Here is a 23,761-nt window from a genome sequence, read left to right on the forward strand (position 1 = left end):
CACCACCTCCAGGCCGCTCTTGTCGCCGGGCGAGATGTTGGGGTGCACGGTCTGGCCCGTAGTTGCGCTCTCGTGCTTCTGACGGTAGGCGTGTATACGTGTTGTGGGCTGAACCCCAGGGAGATGGAAAGCAGCCCCCAACACTGACCTTTTTGTGTTCAGCTTCGGGCTATTAGAGAGAGTAACGAAATGAGTACTGGAGTGCCTTTTTGGGGAACAGCCTTGTTGCGCCACACGTCGCCTGTCATGCCGTGCATTTTAAGAAAACCAGTTCCCTAGAAGAGAGTCTCAAGGTGACATTATTGGATCGATGGCTGTGGTTTGCAAATGTGTTGTACCAAGTGACAGTGGCACCAGCAAAGAAAACACATTTCATGTGAAAATTTCAAAACTCTGCTACTTGCATATGTATATTGGTGTCTCAAAGTTGTGTTGTTTCTGTGCCTCTTTGACCACTGGCCAAGGTAAATATTTTCCCATGTGCTGTGTCACCTGTGAGATTGTCTGTTCTTATTCTTTGCCCATTTATTAGTGGGGCCTTGCTGTTTTTTTTTTTTTTTTTTTTAAATACAGTTGGAATTCTTGTGGGTCATAGATGTTAGTCTCTAGTCTGTTATCTTTGGTGCAAATACTTTCCCCAGTCCTTTTTTTTTTTTAATTTTTAATTACTGTTTTTGTCCTGTGGAAGTTTTACATTTTACTGTATTAGAATCTGCATCTTTTGTGATTTTTTCCCCCTAAAACTGAGAAATTTATAATTCCTCCATAGACCTGATAAATCTTCTATCTCCCACTGGTTTTTTTGTGATTTAATTTTTTAACAGTTAATATTTTCATCAATATCACTTTTGGTACAAGAGGTGAATTCAACTTACCATTTTTTTCTTCAGTGGTTGCCTAGTTATCACTACAACTTTGTTAAATAATTATTCTCTTTCCTTTTGTTTTGCAAAGCTTACTTTGTCATATGTTAAATTTATATACGGACACACACACACACGTGTATTGGTCCTACATCTACACTTTCCATTTTGTTCCATTGGTATATTTTCCCACTTCCATACTATTTTAAATATTGTTGCTTTTTGATAGAGTCTAATATCTGTTAGAGTAAGATGATCCTTGTTGGATTTCTGTATCTGTATGCATGTCATCTCTACTTTTCCTCAACTTCCTACCATAGAGTTCTGTGCCTTTTCAAAGGCTTTTGTGGTTTTCATGATAAAGTTCTCATATATCTGCTGCTTTATTCCTATGTATTTCTAAATATGTTATGCATTTTGTTTTTATTGCAAATGTATTCTCTTTTTCAGTGTTTTCCAGCTGGGTATAAAATATTACTATAATCTTTTTGAAAATTTTGAACTTGATCACTTTGCTTAGCTCTTTTTATGAATTTAGTATGAACTTGTTGATAATGATTCCTTGCAAGTTTTGGGGTGTTCGGTCTTGTCACTTGCAAAAATAGTGTTTTGTTCTCTTCCTTTCTTATAACTCTTTCAAAGAACATCACCTATAAGTGACGTTAGCTAAAATGACTGGAACCCAAGCCAGCCAAGGTAAAGTTTGGCTTTCTCTTCCTATAGAGATTGAGTGAATGAACAAAATAATTGGGGTTTATTTTTGTTTGCTTTTCAAATGCTCTGAAAAAGGTAGTGAAATGAGTCTGTGTTCGGTAGCAATAACAGCAAAATGAAAATGCGTTTGTAAAGTGCTTTGAGACTATTACATGATATTATGGCTTTATTCTTTATTAGATATGTGTGTTTTGATTTCTCGCCTGTGTCCTAGGGTGAGGTGTCTCTGGCCTTCTAGGGAAGCTGTTTTACCTTACTTAGCACTTGATAAAGAGCAGGGTCACTGCTTGGATTTTCTGGGTTGAGGGAGAAGTTATGCGTGTTACAGCAGGTGGAGAGAGTGTTTGCCAGTGTGGTCTGTTTCTGGACAGCTGCAGAGACTTAATAAGCCACTGAGAGGTGGTTGCCATCCCCAGAGGGAGAAGGCATGCACCCCAGTCCTCTTAGGGCATCGGGGATCCTAAGCTCAAAGTACAGCCAAAGTTCGGCTGCTCGGATGGTGGTAGGGCTGTCGTGACTGCTTGGGGTTGATTAACTACAGACTGGATAAGTAGGGAACTTTTTTATTTTTTGTGAGTTGGAGTCTCACTCTGTTGCCCAGGCTGGAGCGCAGTGGGACGCACACAGCCACCCCCGTGTCAACCTGCTGGGCCCTAGTGATCCTTTCACCTCAGCCTTCCAAGTAGCCACAACTACAGGCATGTGCTACCATGCCTGGCTAATTTTTGATTTATTGCAGAGTCAAGGTCTCACCAAGTAGTCCAGGCTGGTCTCGAACCCATGGGCTCAGACAATCCACTCGCCTCAGCCTCCCAAAGTGCTGGGATTACAGGCTGAGCCACCAAGCCCGGCCCAGAAGGGAACATTTTAAGGACTACGCAAAATTCGATTTTATCAGAAGGCACATAACCTCACTGGCCCTGTATAAAGGATGGGCATACCATTGCCTGGTAAACTGAGGCTTCCGTGTGCCTGCCGGCTAGCACAGTGTTCAGCACACAGTAAACACTGAGGACATCGTTGTAAAGGGAAACTCTTAAGTTGCTTGGCTTCTGAAGTTGAACAAATGGGTAAAGGCTTGACCTGGGGGTGCTGCCCGGAGATGGAGGGAAGAAACGTGGGCACGTTCTCTGTTGGGTGTCTTCCCTTCCTGAATGTTATGAAAGCACAGTGGAACCTGTGGGTTGAAGGCCTGTCCCTGCTGTAGAGCCTGGTGATTCTCAGAAACACAAACTGCCAAGGTTTACTGACCTTCCGGCCCAGGGCAGGCCCCAGTTCGGTTGTTCCTAACTGATCATAGCTTTGTTGAGTAAGATGAACTGCTTTGGTTCCTTGTGATTTGCTAATGGTCTTATACTTGTGCTTGAAGGCATTTTGGCCACTTTAAAACCACAAACAAATAATTTGCTTCCCTTTAAGCCTCTTGCCCAAACAGTGAACACTAGTAGTAACCTGCGCTTTTTTTTTAAAGGGCCACAAAGATAGTTTGAGTCAGTCATCTGATTTAAAATCAGTTTTTGAAGGTTTTGTGAAGCCTAGGGGAAAAGAAATATCTTGAATGTAACAGTAAAAGTCAAGGAGATGTTTCATACAGCAACCTTTTAAATTTTTCCCGAAGAGTAAGGGGTAAAACTAACCTAGCTCAGTTTGCAAGAACAAAACAGTGAAATTCAACTGTCAGGGAATAATGTGAGCTGAATGCTTGAAGTTGTACGATGGGGAGGACAGAGGTGCTATCTGTAAATTCTGATACTGAGAATTAACAGGAGCAAAGAATGGAAAGAAAAAGGGTACCTGTGCATGGAAATGTGTTTTTAAAAATCATTCTGTCAGTCTTCCATTAAAGAAAGCTTACTTGATTCCTCTTGAGTTAAGGGTACATATTTTCAAACAGGGGTTTTGTCTAAGGGTCCTTTGAGCAGTACTGGGGGCTCTCTTGCATTTGCCTGCTATCAATTTGCCTAGAATTTCTGCTGGGTGTTGGGGCATGGGGCTCCTGAGATGTTTGCCCCGGCATGCACACGCACTCCTCGCTGGGTCCTGGGGCCTTGGAGCTGTTTGAGGCTGGGGGACTGGGGTATCCATTTCAGGGATGATAACCTCCAGAGTGGTGAGATAGACACAGATAAGCACCGTGTGTTTGTTTGTTTTAAAATGCTAGTGCCTAAGAGCATTTTTTGGGGGCTCGAAAGCATAAGGTTTCCTAACTCTGAATGGAGAAGGCATTGCTGACTGTCTACACTTAAGGCCTCAGCTGTGATTTGCAGAAAAGTCAGCAAAGCCAGCAACTCCAGGCAGCCTAGGCTTTCTCCTGCTTTCTGCCTGACCCAGGGGGGCGAGTCGCTCACTTGTTCTACAGGTCGTTGGCCGTTTTCATACATGAATGCATTTATTGTCTCGAGCTGTTTTGGAAGCCCTTATTTTTTTAGTGGTTTCTGTGAGTTAATGAAAGCAGTTTTGGGGTAACAGGCTCAAAATAAAGAAAACAGCACACCTGGGGAAGCAGGGCAGGGTCTAGTGCGGTCACGACCTCTAAAGGCAAACTGGAGAATGGAAGAGGCTTCTCTGAGGGTACAGGGAGACAGGAGCTGCTGGTGGCCTTTCTGGTCTTGTACAACTGGAATGTTAGGAGATGAATCTTCTAGCATTCAAGGCCGAAGCGTGGAGAAACTCTGAGTCTGACCGTCTGTGCCATGAGCGGTCTGGTGTGAATTCGTACTATGATGACGTGGCTGAAAATCTCTTAGTACTCCATACTTTCAGTTGCTTGCAGCTAGAGCTTTCGCCTTAGGCAAAGAGTGTGCTTGAGCTGCTGGTGAGGTCACTGAGGAAGCGCACAGATTTTTTAAAAAATTTATTTTTGAGTATTTGACATGGAGACGAATGACCTTTGTGTGACAGCTCCGGGTTGACCCTGGCGCTGTCCGATTCTGACATGTAGCCATGGAGCAGGGAGAAAGTTGGGTAGATTCTTCTTGAGGTCAGGCTCCAGTCAATTTTGAAAATAAAGATGAGATCAACTGTTTGACAAAGGAGGAGAAAAGTGGGTTTTAGATTTTCAGTGGACACGGGCACACTCCCCTGACTGATCTACAGAATTTTTTTTTTTTTTTTGAGTTGGAGTCTTGCTCTGTCGCCCAGGCTGGAGTGCAGAGGCATGCTTACGGCCACCGCAGTCTCCACCTGCTGGACTCAGGTGATCCTTCCGCCTCAGCCTTCCAAGTAGCTGGAACCACAGGTGCGCGCCACCATGCCCAGCTAATTTTTCTTGATTTATTATAGAGATGAGGTCTCTCCAAGTTGCCCAGACTGGTCTTGAACCCCTGGGCTCAGGCAGTCCTCTTGACTTCGCTTCCCAAAGTGCTAGGGTTACAGGCATGAGCCACTGCACCCGGCCCAAAACTTTTTTTTTTTTTTTTGAGTCAGAGTCTCCGTTGCCCAGGCTGGAATGCAGTGGCACGCTCACAGCCACCACAGCCTCGACCTACTGGGCTCAGGCCATCCTTCTGCCTCAGCCTTCTGAGAAGCTGGAACTACAGACACATGCCACCATGCTTGGCTATTTTTTGTGATTTATTGTAGAGATGAGGGCTCCCCAAGTGACCCAGGCTGGTCTCGAACCCCTGGGCTCAGGCAGTCCTCTCGCCTCGGCCTCCCAAAGTGCTGGGATGACAGGCTGAGCCACTGCACTGGGCCTAGAAATAGATTTTTGCTAAGTTTCAGCGTTTACTTCAGGTGTAGAGTCCAAATACTTGGCTTACCCTTGAGAAAAGTGCTTTCCATGCAACAGCCTTGCTCAGCTTTGAGCAGCTTCAGGTGGAACTCCAGGTGTGGTCAGTGGAAGCAGGTGGTTGTACTGATTGAGAATACGGTTCCAAGTCCCGGACCATGTGAATAACTGAGCTGCATCTGAGGCTGAGGCTGAGACTGTCTGGAGAAAGAGTTGACCTCTTGCTAAGGGCGTGGCCGTCTTGTTTCAACTTGGAGTCTGTCCTTCATTTTATCCCAGTGGTCTGCATCGCCCTCCCGGGAAGCCTGGGCCACCCAGTGGGCCCCTGGCCTGCTCTCCTTGAGCCCACAATTAATTGCCAGCACATTCTTTCTTCTTCCTCTTCTTTTTTGGTATTTGACATGAGCTCAAGTTGCTGAGAAAGGTGACAACTGTGAAATGAAGACAGGGCTTGGAGACACCTTGAAAAATACGTGCAGAGGCCACTAAATGACAAGAGCAGACTGCCAGCCTCTTTCAAAGCATCACCACGTCTGTTGACTTTCCATTCCTCGTCCACAGCACAAAATTGGAGGTCAAAGAATCATAGGAGTTCGAGATGGAAAAGACATTTGGGGTCAGCCGGTTCATCCCTCCGCCTTCTCCTGCCCCGGATTCCCGATCATTCCTTGCATTATATTTTCTCTCCAGCTCTCGTACAGTTTTCACGGTCTTCACTCAACCCCGGCTGTCACCTTTGGGGAATGATGCCGGAGGTTCTGTCCAGGTTCTTCGCGACAGCGAGAGAGATTGCCTCTGCCCCTGTTGACATTCGTGAACTTCTTTGTTGGTGGTCCCAGCTGAGAGGCTGAAGGCCAACTGGGTGTCTCTCTGTTGCGTGGTGATGGTGCTTCTCTGGACAGAATGGAAGCGCATTTAGCGTATGATATGGGGCAAAGGATAAAGGGCTGCGACGCACGGAACCCACTGCTGACTTTGTTCCTAGACTTCTGGTTTTCAGGTCTGTTGACCTGGAGTGGGATTTGTGTGTGTATGGGGTATGTGGTCATGGGACAGGTGAGCAGAGACAGGAAATTACGTTGAACAGGCGTGCGGGAGGAGCCTTAGCTTGGAGAGTGCTGGATTAAACAACACATAGGAAATCCTGGTCCTGTGAGGCGGTCGAGGACTGCTTTAAGAATTACCTGCTGGGGAAGGAGTGGCGGTTCACTGCACAGAGCTCCGGCGGAGAGGCAGGTCGGGGCGAGGTGAGCTATGGGCGAGAGTTTTGGACGAGGCGACACGGTGGCTTTTGTGGTCTCCCCTTGCTTTGAGAAAGCTGAGAACGGGAGGTCTTGTGCTCACAGGCTGTGTGGTTGGGAAGGGGGTGTTCATTTTTGGAGGCCGCCTGGAGGGATGCCCCCAGCTCCCCCCTCTTGCTCCAGCAGCTGCTGGGAGCAGTCCGGAGGGGGTATTGTATTTCTTCTGGTAACTCTGCCAAGAATGAGAGGAAATCCACAATCTGTGGGTTTTGGGGGGGATGAGGATGGGGTGGCAGGTGATGGGACCGGGAAATTAAATTGTTTTATAGTAAATAGGCTGAGATACTTTTCCTGGAAAGCTGTTTCACTGAAAGAAATGATATTTCCCCAGCTCACTGACTCTCATGAGTTCTGTCTCTTTAGAGAAAGGAAAACAGTCTTTGAGTCTTTCTTTTACTTTCTTTTTTTCAGTTGGAGTCTCACTGTCATTCAGGCTGGAGTGCAGCGGAACGCTCACGGCCACCGCCGCCTCAACCTGCTAGGCTCAGGTGATCGTTCCACCTCAGCCTTCCAAGTAGCTGGAATCACAGGCGTGCAGCACCATGCCTGGCCAATTTTTTTATTTGTTGTAGAGATGAGATCTTGCTATGTTGCCCAGGCTGGTGTTGAGCCCCTGGGCTCAGGCAGTCCTCTTGCGTCAGCCTCCCAAAGTGCTGGGATTACAGGTGTGAGCCACCATGCCTGGCTGAGTATTTTTCTTCTTTCCCTGTAGTTCCAGCTTTGATCTCCATGTTTCTTTTCCTTTTCCTTTAGAAAGTCCGTCTTGAAAAGGTGATTCAGACATGGTGCCGTATGCGCTTGAGAGGGGACTCCCTCCAGAAGTGAGTGGCTGAAAGAGAAGCCCTCATTCGTCCCTTATCTTAGATGCAGTTTGACTCTGTCCTTGTGGCTTAGAAACTGGAGGTGGAAGAGCGTTCTGGGTGGTGTCTGGTTCACATTCCCTGCTCTCCTTCATCCAGGCCGGGAGGGCACCAGGGGTTTTGAAGTCTGGGCACTTGGGTTGAGAACCTGCTCTGGTGATTAATATGGAACACAGTTTCGAGATTAAAAACAATGAAGCAGAGCAGTGTAATTATTGCTCACATCTTAGCTGGGGAGTCTGGGGAAAAGTTATTTTGAAGGTCTGAGAACAAAGTCCACCTCTTCGTCTTCTTGTGCGAAATCGTGACGCTGAGGATGGCCTGTTCGCACAAAAGGTGGAGGCATCTTTCTTGCTGTTGTTCATTTTTAGAAAGTGCTAGGCCGGCCTTTCCAGAAGTTGTATTATGGGATTCTTGATGAATTAGTTCTGTAACCAGATGAGTCTGGGAAATACTGGGCACCACATCCCTGCTCTGGGGAGGTCGCAGTGCCCATTAGTAAATAAAGGCACCGGGAAGTCCTGGGAGAGAAAGACCAGGTTAACTCTGTTTGAGCCAGCTTTGTCCACGATGTTTTCTTTTTGTTGTCGTTTTTTGAGTTGGAGTCTCACTCTGTCACTCAGACTGGAGTGTGGTGGCCGCTCCCGGCCACTGCAGCCTCGACCTGCTGGGCTCCAGCGATCCTTCTGCCTCAGCCTTCCAAGTAGCTGGAACTACAGGCGCATGCTACCACACCCGGCTAATTTTTGATTTATTGTAGAGATTTATGGTAGAGATTTTTGATTTATTGTAGAGATGTAGAGCCGGGTGGGTCTTGAACCCACGGGCTCAGACAATTCACTCACGTCAGCCTTCCAAAGTGCTGGGACTACAGGTTGAACCACTGAGCCCAGCTATCCACAATGTTTTGACGGTAAAATCCCTTTTTTCCCTGCTTCACATCTCTTAACATCATGTAGAACACACATACTGGTCCAGTGCCCTGCAAGTCCCTGACCCGACCAGTGACGAGACGGAAGGATATGAACCTGTCCAAACTGGTCCTCAGCTCACACGTGCAGAGGACCAGGGTTGTGCTCGGCGCTGTTGAAGTGACTCTGGAGGGCTTGGACCGTGGGGGTCGTGTTAAGATGCTTTACCTGCTGGGATTCCTTCGCTTGAGCTGCTCCATGAGAATTTGGAGGCTTCGATTGAATTATGGAAGATGCGGCATGTCATATTCTTAGGAAGAGCTTTGGAGCTGCAGGTGTCAGGAAAATGTGACTTGCCAGAGGGAAGTCTAGCTCAAGTAGTTCCTGAGCAGTGTCTATCAGAATACCTCCTGTGCTGGGCCCATGGGTCTCACTTTTTGTGTCAAAGACATACATTTGCATGACATTAGGATTTTTTTTTTTTTTTTGAGTTGGATTCTCACTCTGTTGCCCAGACTGGAGTGCAGTGGCCGCTCCCGGCCACCGCAGTCTCGACCTGCTGGGCTCCGGTGATCCTTCCGCCTCAGCCTTCCGAGTAGCTGGTACTACAGGCGCACACTACCACGCCTGCCTAATTTTTTGATTTATTGTAGAGATGAGGTCTCGCCAAGTTGCCCAGGCGGGTCTTGAACCCTCGGGCTCAGGCAATTCACTCACCTCAACCTCCCAAGCTGCGGGATTACAGGCTGAGCCATTGAGCCGGGCAGACATTAGGATTTTTAATAGCACGTGAAAGGATGAAGGCAAATGCCCTTTAAAAAAAAAAAAAAGGCCAGGCGTGGTAGCTCAAGCCTGTCATCCAGCACTTTGGGAGGCCGAGGTGAGAGGACTGCCTGAACCCAGGGCTTTGAGACCAACCTGGGCAACCTGGTGAGACCTCATCTCCACAGTAAATAAAAAATTAGCTGGGCATGGTAGTGCGTGCCTATAGCTCCAGCTACTTGGAAGGCTGAGGTGGAAGGATCGCCAGAGCCCCGCGGGTCGATGCTGGGGTGGCCATGAGCGTGCCACTGCATGCATTCCAGCCTGGGCGACAGAGTGAGACTCCAACTCAAAAGAAAAAAAGAGAAGAAAATCGAAAAGCCTGTCCATGACACCTTTTCTTGTTCACTCTCTGGTATGTTACTGTTTGAGTAAAACTGTTTACGCTCTGACCTTGTCCTCTCACCTCCATCGAGGTAAAGTTCACACGTGCTCTCCTGAATATGCAATCTGCCTTATTTACAGGCCCCGTTGTGCTTAGCATCGGACAGAAATCCCTGTAAAAGTACGGGTCGTTAGTTGAACAAAAATGAATTCTATGAGTTGTGTGAAATTTGATGGTGCACTTCTTCAGGCTCCTGCTGTCCCAGCCATCTGCAGCATGCTGGTTGAGCGCCACCTTTAGAATTACTAAGAGGTTTAAGACTTGGTCCTGTGGAATTTATGACTGAACTGGACAGACAAGATGTATAGCTGTGAAAAGCTAGCAGTGCCTGCGTACGGTGGGTTCTGAGAGTTCAGATGGTTTGGTTGGAGGGGTACTGGGAGGAATCAAACCAGGAGAGACTCGCTGGATCTTAAAGAATGGGTGGATTCGACTCGTCCTCAGAAGAGGAAGCAAGCATTTGGCAGGGACGGTGGTGGGCTAGTGCTGGCAGTGTGGGTAAAGGTGTGGACAGACGGATGGATGTAGAGTCGGGCTTGGCGGGAGCCCCGCTGCACCGCGTGGAGCATGAGTCGTGAGGCTGTGTGGGTGAAGCGGGTTGACAGTTGGGGCCTGTCAAGGTGGGGGGGTCAGCTCGGTTGGCTCCATGCCCTCCTTGTGTGTGGTCCTGTCCTGGAACTGGCGTGTTTCCTACAACCTCGCTTCACCCTGAATGTTGGGGCTGCTCCCTGTTTCCTGGCCTGAAGGGTAAGCAAGTGAACATGATATCATGATTTTTCTTTTTTCTTTTTTTTTTCTTTTGAGTTGGAGTCTCACTCTGTCATCCAGGCTGGAGTGCAGTGGCACACTCATGGCCACCGCAGCCTCGACCTGCTGGGCTCCTGCGATCCTTCCGCCTCAGCCGTCCAAGTAGCCAGAACTACAGGCGTGCACTACCACAGCCAGCCAATTTTTGACTTATTTATTTATCGTAGAGATAAGGTCTTGCCAAGTTGCCCAGGCTGGTTTCGAACCCGCAGGTGCAGGCAACCCCCTTGCCTTGGCCTCCCCAAGTGCTGGGATGACAGGCTGAGCCCCTAAGCCCAGCCTATAATGATTTTTCATCGGTTTTTTTTGGACTTAGACCTCTGCGGCTCAGTTCTTGGGAGGATCCAGTCTAATGCAAATATAAATGGAGAGTTAGACATTTATCTTGGGCTGCTTAAATACTTGTGCACTAAAGCCAAGTTCTTAGTGTCAGTAGGAGAACTGGTGGGTATAGGCCATCTGGGGAACAATCTGCTTTTGGAGAGGAAGCTCAGAGGAATCTAGAGACTGTTCATTTGAGATTCCAAGCTGCCAAGCATTGTTAGCTGTAGGCCTGTCCCTCTCCCCCTGGCCCGTTGCCTGTGACCTGTCTCGTTCCACGCTTGTAGACTGACAACCTTCCTTTCCTGCGTTTCCACGTCAGCTGGGTGTCCTGCTTGTGGAAATTGTGCCAGCCGGGTAGTGCGGCAGCAACTGGGGGCTTCCAGGGGAACCAGCTTTGAGGTGGGGCAGAGAGGGAAGTGATCTGTGGTCCAGGAGCTTTTTGGTCTTAGAGATTGTGTAGGTTTCCGAACTCTCCGATATGCCCACACTGCGCCCCCACCCTCCACCATTTTTCTTTAGGTTTATTTATTTGTTTGCCTTTGTTTTCAGGGTGTGAACAAGGAGAGGGGAAATGAAAGGGCATTCTAGGTCACTGCCTAGGTTAACTTCTGTCCCCCTGGACTCCCTTGCCAAGATTTTAAGGGGCCAGATAACTTACCGTGGGTGCATGTTGTGTTGTTTTTGTTCAAAATAGGTCATGCGCCCGGGAATGCATGCACTAATGGTGACTGAGTGCCGGAAAGCAGGACGAGAGAGAGGCGGGGCCTGTGGAAAGATGAGCCCGCGGTGAGAGGAGGGGGGCTGGGGAATGGCCGTTCAGCCAGGCCAGAGACTCCTCCGTGCTTTACAGCCTTGGAGAGATTCATTTCCAGGGCACTAATCAACGTTTTGAGGGGTGCACCCTCTGTGTGCATCAGAATCCATGGGGGAGAAATGGCTGGCCGGAGGGTCCCTGTGGAGTTCCAAGGGCCACCCGCCTGTCTTCTCAGGAACTTCCCCTTTGACTGGGGGTGACAGGGCCCCATGGGGAGGGGAGGATACCAGTTTTCAGAGAAAGGAGATTTTTAAGAATTCCTTCTGATTTTTCAGCTGCTGAAGCCAATAAAAATATAGATTCAATTTGGCCACCAGCAAGGGAAACTTACCACGAAAGGTGACAAAAGGGATGAAAAGGCAGAGTTGTGAAGTTGCTTTTAACAACGTGGGGCTTTCCCAAGTCACAGCCAGGTGGAATGGTTTTGTTAAAAGTTGGAATTTGGTTTGAAGGTCCACAGCCAAGTGTTCCGATGATTCTGGGAGAGGATGCCCATATCTGGCATTTGGCAGCAGCTTCTAAAGTTCAACACTGCACTTTTCTTGCTGCTGTGGTCAAGCCCTCAGGGGAGTGCTTTGACCCTTGGTAAAGTGTCACCAAATCGCAGTTAAGTGACCAGGGAGATAAGAGAGGTGTTGTCCTTATTCCCATTCAGGAACTATGTTGATTCTGTTCCTCTTGTTTTCTTCCTGCCATGATCCAGAATATTCTATGTTTAGTGTCACGTCTGCTCATAAGTTTAGACCTAACTCAACAGGAAAGTTATAACTGACGCTCCCTTCTGTACCTGGGAGGGATTTGCAGATAAGAGTTGACAGAGAAGTCTGCTTATCTCATTTAGGGTTCAGTTCTTTCGGTCCATCCTGTTGGTCAGTTATTGTCCTCGGTCCTCTGTCCATCTGGTGGGATGGACTGCACTACATTCACCGGTGGAAGAGGTCAGTGCAAGATTTTAGCCTTGCTGGGCGAGATGGCTCAAGCCTGAAATCCTAGCACTTTGGCAGGCTGAGGCGATTGGATTGCCTGAGACTGCGGGTTTGAGACCAGCCCAGGCAACTTGGCGAGACCTTGTCTCTACGATTTAAAAAAAAAAAAAAAAAAAAAATATATATATATATATATATATATATATTAGCCTTTAATGTGTACCCAAATCCTAATCATTCAGCCTGAAAGAGAACAAATATTCAATATTAGAGAGGCAATTTCTAATAGTTGCAACTAAACTAATTAGGAGATAAATAGATGACTATTAGATTAGTGTGATGACATCATTAATGGATGTTAACTATTACATACATTTATGTAAAAATGTTTAATCTTTTCTGTAGTGATTTATAGCTTGTTTTAGGTGTCTTTTTTTTTTTTTTGAGTTGGAATCTCACTTTGTTGCCCAGACTGGAGTGCAGTGGCCGCTCCCAGCCACCGCAGCCTCGACCTGCTGGGCTCCGGCGATCCTTCCGCCTCAGCCTTTCAAGTAGCTGGAACTACAGGCGTGCGCTACCATGCCCGGCCAATTTTTGATTTATTGTGGAGATGAGGTCTCGCCAAGTTGCCCAGGCGGGTCTTGAACCCGCGGGCTCAGGCAGTCCACTCACCTCGGCCTTCTAAAGTGCTGGGATTACAGGCTGAACTCCGAGCCCGACTCATTTTTTTTTAATTAAGAAAGGAATATTTATTAACGGAAAGATATGCTGTGAAGGGCACAGTGGGCAGGACAACAGCAAGCCTATCCACTGTCTGCTGCCAGGAGTAATTTTTAAAACCCCACAATTGCATGAAATGTTATCTTTGCTTCATAGGTGAAGAAATAGACAATTAAAGAAGTTAGTTCACGGAGGTAGTTAGTTAGTAAGAGGCGGAACTGGGATACAGAGCTCAGTTACCTGAGTCTGCCTTTTGTGCTTTTTCTGCAACTGTATTTAATCTACTGTTTAGTTAGAGGTCAAGAGAAAGACATCCCTGCCTGCCACTATGTGGCATATTTTAAAACCTGCTCACCTCACAGAGCACTGTCTGTTTATAGCTTCTGACCTGTAACTCAGGGAGGCTTGATTGCATGTAGCGTCTCCCCGTCTCTACCTTTCTCAACTTGACTTCGCTTTGAAACCACCATGTTTGCCGCAGTTGCTGCCAGCGTGTTTCGTAGTCCTCCGCTTGCCATTTGAAGTGGCGAAAGATTCCAGTGCCTCCTGTCAAACTAGAGCCAGTGTTGGGTTTTTCCCCTTAAAAGATGTGAGGTGGTGCTTTGAAAACTGTTTTAAGAGGCATCTCTGTATGCTCTTCTTGTGGGATGTTTCCCCAGTGTCTTTTTCACCCTCTGAGCACTGCGTCCTTAGGCTTCCTCAGACATTGATGAGAGGGCATTGAAGACAGGGTGTTGTTTTGGTAGATTTTTATCAGCTCCCTACAAGCTTTAGAGATAAAACATGTAACTATAGTACTGATTCTTATTTTTTGATTTATTTTAGAGACGAGGTCTTGCCATGTTGCTCAGGCTGGTCTCGAACCCCTAAGCTCAGGCAATCCTCTCACCTCCGCCTCCCAAAGTGCTGGGATGACAGGTGTGAACCACCGCATCTGGCTTAGTTTTTAATTTTCCCCTACTCTGTTGCTTTTATTTTAATCTTTTTTTCCTCTTTGTAGCATTTTACATTTGATAGGATCAAACTCAAATATCTTATAACCAATACATTTCTATTCCTCTAATCAGGATATGATCTGTGCTGTTCACTAATTAAGTAGTGATTTCTATCCTTAGTTTAATATATTAAATCTTAAGATAATATATTAAATGTTAAATTCATATTTGTTATATATTAAATTCATATCTGTTTGAATTATTTCTTGCTTTCCTTTTAAAAAACCAAAATCAGCCAGGCTCGGTGGCTCAGCCTGTAATCCCACGCCTTTGGGAGGCTGAGGTGAGTGGATTGCCTGAGTCCGCGGGTTCGAGACCCGCCTGGGCAGCGAGACCTCATCTCTACAATAAATCAAAAAATCAGCCGGGCGTGGTTGCACATGCCTGTAATTCCAGCTACTCGGAAGGCTGAGGCGGAAGGATAGCCGGAGCCCAGCAGGTCAAGGCTGTGGTGGCCGGGAGCGGCCACTGCACTCCAGTCTGGGCGACAGAGTGAGACTCCAACTCAAAAAAAATATATAAATAAAAATAAAAAACCAAAATCAATCACCTACTGATTATGTCCAATGTCTTCTAATTGAACAGAAGAAGGAATATAGGGAGCATACTTGCTTTATCAGCATAAGGCATTGGGTAAATGAAAACAGTGCCTGGCACATGGTAAGCACCATATTAAATGTTGGTTGAATAAATTACATTTAGAGTCATGATCCAGAGAGATTTATAACATTTTGTATCATTAAAAGATAGTATGCAGTTGGGCATACTATTTTATAAAACTTAACCGTGTTGAAAAGATTTCAGGAGTAGGGTTTGAACATCTATAGCAGGAACACTTTTCCTGAACATTTACATTCTTGGAAGTATTTGAAACGATTGACATGAAATCATGACTGTAAAAAGTTTAACTATCTGCATGGATAAAATACTGTAAACTAAGTGAAAAGAAAATGATAAATTGAAAAAAAATTATATTCCAGGTTTATGTCAGGAGCCTTTACAAACTCACAAGAAAAAGACCATGAAGCCACAGGAAGTCAGGACAAGAGAGGGACAAGCTCTTCTCAGAGGAAATGCTAGAGGATTTAAGTGCATGACCAGATTCGCGGTCTTGTAATTTTAAAAAACATGTTTAAACAACGGAGAGAAAATTTTTTGCTACTTGAGTTGCAAAGATAAGAAAAACTTTAAAGAAGTAACAAGATCATGAAAAGGAAGGATGCATGTAGACATTGACATGACAACTAAATACAACGTGGTATATTTTAGGTTGGATCCTGGAGCTGAAAAAGACATTAGTGGAGAAACCGGTGAATTCTAGATGAAATCTGGAGTTTGCTAATAGTAAGGCACCAGTGTTAATTTCTTAGTTTTGGTTATGTAAGATGTTAACATAATGGGACATTATACGTGACGGGTAAATGGGAACTCTGTATTGTTGTATTTTTGAAAACTTTTCTGGAAATCTAAAATTACTCCAAAATTTAAAAAAATTATTTTAAAAATAGAAAAGAAAAGATACTGAGAAACATGCTATCAGTAATGGAAGTATAGCCTCTTTTGGATAACAATTTGATGTTATCTATCAGAATTTAAAAGGCATAATTTCTTTCGACCCATTCAATAACCATTTCTATTATTTTTTTTTCCACACGTAAATAGAGGTACAAAGGTATTTATTGCAGCATTATACTGGCAGCATCACACTTAAATGTGATTGATAGAGGTGACTGATTAAATAGGAAATGATGATAGATTTGCACAATAGAAAAAGAGAATTTGATAGATCTAAACACATTGATATGGAGTGGTTCCCAGGATTTATTGAGGAAAGGATTGAGTAGAATAGTGCACTCTGCTTTTTTAGTTAAGAGGGAAATGTACAGGCATCCACAGTGTGCATGCAGTTGCCTCTAGGAAGGAGTGTCTTGGTGAGAGGGTCGGAGAATGACTCGCTTTTATCTTGCTAACCTTTCATACTATCTACTTTTTTTTTCAACCCTATGTGGCGATTACTTATTAACCAAAAATAATTACTCGGTACAAATAAATAAGACCAGGAGGCAGAGTACTGATCTAGAAATGGATTCGGTACCTTCTCGCTGGAACCATCCTTCCAAACCTGTATCCGTTAGACTCTTGAAAGCTGGACTTGCTTGCTGGGTTGAGTGAAGGGTGGTCTACGTGAAGGCGAGAGGCTGGAAGAAGTGTGGATCTCTGTCCTCGGCTGGTGTGCCTTCCAAGCAGCCATGGCCGTTACCACTCTGTGTCCACAGCTTTGTACCCTGTGTTGTGCAGTGGAGCAAGCAAAGGAGACAGAGGGGAAATGCGGGAGCCTGAGATGGAATTTTCCATTTCTCAACCGTGATTTCTTTTTTTTTTGAGTTGGAGTCTCACTCTGTCGCCCAGGCTGGAGTGCCATGGCACGCTCACAGCTACCCCAGCGTCGACCGGCTGGGCTCCGGCGATCCTTCCGCTTCAGCCTTCCAAGTAGCCAGAATGACAGGCATGCACTACCATGCCCAGCTAATTTTTTGATTTATTGTAGAGACAAGGTCTCACCATGTTGCTCAGACTGGTCTCGAACCTGCGGGCTCAGGCAATCCTCTCGCCTCAGCCTCCCAAAGTGCTGGGATGACTGTCTTGAGCTACCGCGCCCGGCTTTGCCAGCGATTTCAAAATGCGGTCCAAAGCTGTCTTCTCTAAGGGCCTCGTGCTCTTCCCATTCCCTTCCCACCCACCCCAAATATATCATTTCTGCCGCTTGTGCTTCCTTACCTCTTAGTGCTGTTACTCTGCTCTTCCAGAAAGTACTACTGATACTCCCTCCAACATTTTTTAAATGAAGAGTTTAAAATATGTAGAAAAGTAGGTGAACTGTACAATGAACACTCATATACTCACCACTTCGATTCTTCGATGGACATTTGATTATATCGTGCATTTCAAACTAAGTTCCAGGTCTTAATACACTTCACATCTAAATGCCTCAGCCTGCACGAATATCATTGACTGGAGTGTATGAGTTTGTACTTCTTTATTTTTCCTTTTTTTTTTTGAGTCGAGGTCTTACTCTGTCGCTCAGGCTGGAGTACAGTGGCACCATCACAGCTCACACAACTTTGAACTTATGGGCTCCAGTGATCCTCCTACCTCAGCCTTCTGGTAGCTGAGACTATGAACACGTGCTACCACATACAGTCCATTTTATTTTGGAGAGACAAAGCCTCACTATGTTGCCTAGGCTGATCTTGAACTTCTGGTCTCGAGCAGGCCTCCCTCCTTGGCCTCCCAAAGTGCTGGGATTATAGGTAAGAGCCACCATACCTGACCCAACAGTTATTTATTTTTTAAGAAAATTGCATATACAGTGAATTTATATTTGAGTGAAATGCTCATATCTTAAGTGTGTCATTTGATGCATTTGTTTTTAAATTTTTTCTTTTTGTTTTTCAGAGACAAGGTCTTGCTCTGTTGCCCAGGCTGGCGTGCAGAGGCATGATCATAGCTCACTGTAGCCTTAAACTCCTGGCCACAAGCGATCCTCCTGTCGCCACCTCCTAAAGCATTGGGATTACAGGCGTGAGCTCCTGTGCCTGCCCCACCTGATACCTTTTTGACAAATACATGCACACGTGTATAACCCCAACTGCTTCACAATGTCGGTATAGAATATGACTTGAAAGCTGTGTGATCCTTTCCAGTCAGTCTCCATCTTCACCCTGGTCGTGATCACTCTTCTGGTTTTCTTCACCATGGGTTGGTTATCTCTTCTCAAACTTGATGTGAATGAACTCATATGGGGGGGACCCAAAAAACCCCAGAATTATATTTTGGAGGGAGGGCCTCTTGTCGTGTACCGGCTTCCCCCACTAGGTCAACCAAAGGATCAACAAAAGTTTTTATTTGGAAGTTTTGAAAAGATTATTGTGGAAGAAACATCATGAGCTGTGGCAAGCGGCTGATTGGTTCTCCCACCATGACAACACACCTACCCACACGGCGCTGAGAGTTCAGCAGTTTTTGACCCAAAACAGCTTGAGCCCCAGACCCTACCCTCCCTATTCATCCAGTTTCTCCCTGAGCGATTTTTGTTGTTGTTTTGCCGATGTGAAAGGGTGAAACAAAACAGAAGCACTAAAAGGCATCCAAATTGACTAGTTCCAAAATGGTTTTGAGCTGTGGAGATAGGTGTATTGCATCAGATGGAGAGGGCTTTTAAGGTGTCTGGAGTGTCGACGTGTAAGGATAAACACACAGTGCTTTATAAATAAATTCCAGGTTTCTTGGGTTCCCCATACATTAGGGTCTGTCTTGTGTAAGGCTCTTTTATTCAGTGCAGTGTTCCTTGGTCATCCATGTTACTAGCACATGAGTGCTTCTTTCCCTTGCTTGCTGAATGGTATTTCAGTGTGTTTGTCTACCCTCCTGGTGATGGATGCCTGGGCTATGTACAACTTTTGGCTATTAGGACTAAAGTTTCTGTGGACATTCCTGTGTAAGCCTTTTGTGGACATAGCTTCTATTTCTTTTGATACTTACTAGGTTGTAGAGTAGGTATATGTCTAGATTTGTAATAAACTATCAGATCTTTTTCCAGAATGGCTCTACCATCTTGCTTTCCCATCTGCAATGTAGGAGAGTTTCTTACTGGTATTCAGAACATATATGAACGTCTTCAATTCCTGGGCATAAGCAATTTTCCTGTCTCAGCTGCCCATACAGCTAGGGCTACTGGCACGCACCACCATGCCTGGCTAGTTGTTAAGTTTTTTTTTTGTAGAGATAGGGCCTGGCTGTATTGCCCAGGCTGGTCTCTAACTCCTGACCTCAAGCAGTCCTCCTGCCTCCGCCTCCCAAAGCACTGGGCTTACAGGTGTGAGCCACCGTGCCCAGTGTGTGATCTGTTCTGAATTGCTTTTCCTGTGTGGTGTGAGATGGGGTTGAGTTTGCTTTGTTCCTTCTGGATGTCCAGTGGCCCCAGCCCTATTTGTCATCCATTCCCCACTAGATTGCGTTGGCCTCACGGTAGACACCGGTGGTGGTTTAAAGCACAGGCTTGTCTCCTTGGCTTTCATGGTTATCAGGTTTGGAGACAGGAGTTACCCCTTCTTGGTCTCCTAATCTGTTTGCTATATTCATTCGTACTCCTGAGTCCCGACCCAGGAAGCCCACGGATTTTTCTCTGGTTGGCAGTATGTTACAGTGACTGGATGATCTGTTCTGTCCCGACATAGGATGACCAGCGTTCCAGTGAAGGAACGTGTGAAGGTGTCTCAGAACTGGAGGCTGGGGCGCTGCCGGGACAGGATTCTGCTGAAGTGGAGAGGCAGGCAAGTCTCCTCTGGGCTCTTTTAAAGTCACTTGAACAGAAAAGCACAATGGAAAGTGGAAAACCTGGCCCTCACCAGGGGTGACTGGGGCTGAGCCTTTAAACACCACAAATGGGCTTCAGGGAGACATTTTTTACATTTAAGAAAAAGGGGGCCAGGCGTGGTTCCTCTCTCCTATAAGCCCAGCACTTTGGGAGGCTGAGATGACGGGATGGCCTGAGCCCCCGGGTTCGAGACCTGCCTGGGCAACTTGGCGAGACCCCGTCTCTACAATAAATCAAAAAATTAGCTGGGTGTGGTGGTGCGTTCCTGTAGTTCCAGCTACTTGGAAGGCTGAGGCGGAAGGATCGCCAGAGCCCAGCAGGTCGAGGCTGCGGTGGCTGTGAGTATGCCACTGTTCTCCATCCTGGATGACAGAGTGCGACTCCAACTCAAAAAAAAAAAAAAGGAATACAAAAGATGTACTTTTTTTTTTAAAAAAAACAACAAATGACATATTTTTATGATGATAAAGAAATCGATGTCTACTATAGAAATATGAAATTGTCTACATAATAAATTCTAAAGAAGGAAATAAAACTTACCTATAATTCAATTAACTTACCTCGTTAAAGGAAATAAATGAAATCAGTATTTTAACCCTTCTAATTTTACAATTATTATTATTTATTATTATTATATTTTGAGTTGGGGGTCTTCCTGTGTGACCCAGGCTCACTGCAGCCTTGACCTCTTGGGCTCAAGGGATCCTCTCACATCTACCTCCCAAGTAGCTGGGACTACAGCTGTGCACCACCACGCCTGGCTATTTTTCTTTTTTTTTTTTTGAGTTGAAGTCTCACTCTCACTCAGACTGAAGTGCAGTGGCACGCTCCCAGCCACCGCAGCATTGACCTGCTGGGCTCCAGTGATCCTTCTGCTCAGGCTTCCAAGTAGCTGGAACCACAGGCGCGCGCTACCACACCCAGCTAATTTTTTATTTATTGTCTCGCCAAGTTTCCCAGGCGGGTCTCGAACCCGCAGGCTTAGGAAGTCCACTCACCTCGGCCTCCCAAAGCGCGGGATTACAGGCTGAGCCACCAAGCCCGGCCTTTTTTTTTTTTTTTTAAATAAGGAATGCTTCATGAATTTGTGTGTCATCCTTGTGCAGGGGTCATGCTCATCTTCTCTGTATCATTCCAGTTTTAGTAATGAGCTGCCTACGTGAATACTTTTTTTTTTCTTAGGTGGAGATGAGGTCTTGCTGTGTTGCCTAGACTGGTCTTAAAGTCCTGGGCTCAAGCAGTCCTCTTGCCTTGGCCTCCCAAAGTGCTGGGATCATAGGCGTGAGCCACTGCGCCCGGCCACCTTTTCTTTAAATCCTCTCTGCTGTGGAGCGACTCCTTCACTCTTGGTTCCTTTACCTCCTCCCCTACTTTATTTCAAGGCTAGGTAGGACCTGGCGGTCTGGGTCTGTATGTGCTGGGAGGCAGAGCTTAGGGAAAGTGTAAGGAAGCGTAGGTCATGGCTGTCACGCTGCTGCCTTGTTGATGCTAAAGTATTCCATCATTTTGTTTTTTGGGGCTTTACTTTCTTTTTTTTGTTTGTTTATTTTATTTATTTATTTATTTGTTATTCATGGTTATAACTTATTTTATTTATTTTATTATAAAGATGTGGGGTACAATTCAGGGTTAGGTGTACAAACATTGATTATGCGGGTGCCCTTGTTGATGAGGTGTGCCCCTCCCTTCTCACGCAGTTTCCTTCAACTGCTTATCCTCCCCCCCGCCATAGTTTTCTGGCTCCCTACCCAAACGTGCTCCCTGTCGATTGCTGGGGCGGGGGTAGGGAACGCCACGATTCCTCATTCCGGGTTGACCTGTGCCCGTGCTGAGAGGCACAGGCGGCTTCTTCACCTGACCAGCCTTTCTATCTTCTGTGTCCAGTTTCCACTGGCTTCACTGACACGAGTCGCTGTGAATTCTGGTTGGTTTAGTGGTCGTGGCGGTAGAGAAACTAGAGAGACAGATTTTCAGGATGAAGGGCTTACGCCTGCTTCCCGCTTTTACCTTTTTGTACCACGGAATCGGGTGTGTTTCTCCATCAAGGTTTTGTCCCCAGTGTTGACTTTTTGGGCTAGTTTCAAGCATCTGGCGAATAAACACAGAACAGTTACCAGGCTGCCTCAGGATTCTCCACTGTTTACCTGGTGTGAACCTAGTTTCTTGTCTTGGGCAAGTGGCTGTTTACCAGGTGGCTCTAACCCAAGAACGCCGTCCCCCTGTTTGCCACCCGCTCGGATGTGCCACGCACTTACACGGGATGTTGGTGAGGAATGTGCATGATGAGAACGAAAGCTTCTGTGCACACGCCACGCACATCCTGTGTAATATATGCACACGCTTGTAAAAGCCTTGTGAGCAGACTCAGTCACCACAAAGACTAGGCTGCATTTAATGGCCCGGCAAGTCAATTTGCAGAACTCTTCCATGTTCCTGTGATGCGGGTATTGAGTCCGGGGAGGAAACACAGCCTGGTTTGCTCAGACAGGCTTGGCAGAGGGAGAGGGCGTCTCCGATAGGGGGTGAGTCTGCTGTCCCTGTGCTTTTCTTGGGACCTGGTAGCTCCAGGTCCCTGTGCAGAGGAGGATGGGGGGATGTCCACCTTGGAAAAGGGACTCAGTCCCCCAGAAGCCTGGTGTCCGGCCGAACCTCCTTTCTTCTTCTTCTTCTTTTTGTTTTTGAGTTGGAGTCTCACTCTGTCGCCCAGACTGGAGTGCAGTGGCCGCTCCCAGCCACTGCAGCCTTGACCTGCTGGGCTCCAGCGATCCTTCCACCTTAGCCTTCCAAGTAGCTGGACCTACAGGCGCGCGCTACCACGCCCGGCTCATTTTTTTGATTTATCTTTGAGATGAGGGCTCACCAAGTTGCCCAGGCGGGTCTCGAACCCGCAGGCTCAGGCAATCCACTCACCTCAGCCTCCCAAAGCACGGGATTATAGGTTGAGCCACGGAGCCCGGCTCCTCCTTTCTTCTTAAGCCTTCTTCCCTGCCTCGGGACTAGTCTGAGGCCTCTAACCCTTCTTCCACCTGCCAGGTTGAGGGGGCATCTTCCACTACTGGTGGACTTCTCTTAGTGGTTGCCTGCGAGAGCTGGCTTTCTTTGTAGCCCCTGAACTGCGGCAAGCTGCTTTGTGCTATTTCTTTACCACCACCCTTGCCCTCCAGTACAGACACGGAGATGTCCCCGAAAGGATCCAGGTGCCCCGCCAGTGCCCTAGCATCCTCTCTTAGTGACTTCCTTTCACCTATGAATGGCCCCCTCACTCCAGCTGGGCGAGGCTTGGGACTTTGCAGGGCTGCTTTTCTCTGTCGCAGCCTAGCTGGGCTGTCGGGAAGAGGCAGGCTTGGGCATCTCGGAACCTTGAAATGTACCGCGTGTACTTCGAAGGAATGAGGATGCAGAATGGAAGAAAGTCGCTTCACCTGGCTGGAAGATTTCTTTTTTGACCCTCCCCACCTGTCAGCCACTGAACTCTGTGAGCTCTGACTCCCTGTGAGCGGTCCGGGTAGCCGGTGATTCAAATACTAAGCATTCTCCAACTAAAAGTGATTCTCAGGTGGCCCTTTGATCTCAACTCTTTTTTAGAGCCCAGAGAAGCTGAGGGCATCCCCAGGCTCAGTCGCTTGGGTTTTCTGAGAGTAGCGGAGCATAGGTCACTTTGAAGGAGCGGTTGAATTGCATAGACTGTTAGCTTTGCAGGTTGTCCTTGCAGAGTTGGGGATTGGTCGGTGTCTTCCAAGATGGGAGTTGGGTTTTCATGCTGCATCTTGACAACTCTTTTCTATTCCGTCTCTGTAGTCAGATGCCCTGGATGCAGCTAGAGGATGATTGTCTGTATATATCCCAGGCGAATGTCATCTTGGCCTACCAGTTCCGCCCAGATGGTGCCAGCTTGAACCGCCGGCCTCTGAGAGTCTTCACCGGGCAGAATGAGGATGTTTGCCACTTCGTGCTGGCCAACCCGCATATTATCAGTGCAGGAGGGTAAGGGCTGCAGGGTTCTCCTCCTACCCCTGTCCTCCTTTTTCTTCAGGAACCTCCTGCCTGCCTCTGGCTTTTCTGGCTCAACTCCTAAGTGATGAGGAGGGAGACTAGAAGAAGGGGTAGTGTTTTTTTCCGTTTAATACAGAGAGGTTTTACCAAAAGCAGCTAATAGGTCTAGCTGGTGAAGGAACACTAGAAGACTCAGAGGGAAATTGATTCCATCTCCTA

At 46.7% G+C, this 23,761-nt stretch overlaps 1 protein-coding gene across 1 annotated transcript in view; it reads left to right on the forward strand.

Annotated features, from left to right (window-relative positions):
• Positions 1-7,308: 7,308 nt before the first annotated feature.
• Positions 7,309-23,761, forward strand: part of FBXW4 (F-box and WD repeat domain containing 4) — a 75,654-nt gene continuing 59,201 nt past the window's right edge. The window contains exons 1-3 of the mRNA XM_008051358.2: positions 7,309-7,429; positions 19,410-19,505; positions 23,348-23,533. Of these exons, the coding sequence (XP_008049549.1) occupies positions 7,401-7,429; positions 19,410-19,505; positions 23,348-23,533 (311 nt within the window). The 5' untranslated portion in view covers positions 7,309-7,400. The remainder of the gene's footprint in view (positions 7,430-19,409; positions 19,506-23,347; positions 23,534-23,761) is intronic.

Source organism: Carlito syrichta, unplaced genomic scaffold (genome assembly GCF_000164805.1).
Source record: "Carlito syrichta isolate Samal-C Ts95f unplaced genomic scaffold, Tarsius_syrichta-2.0.1 Scaffold170050, whole genome shotgun sequence".
Taxonomy (NCBI): Eukaryota; Metazoa; Chordata; class Mammalia; order Primates; family Tarsiidae; genus Carlito; species Carlito syrichta.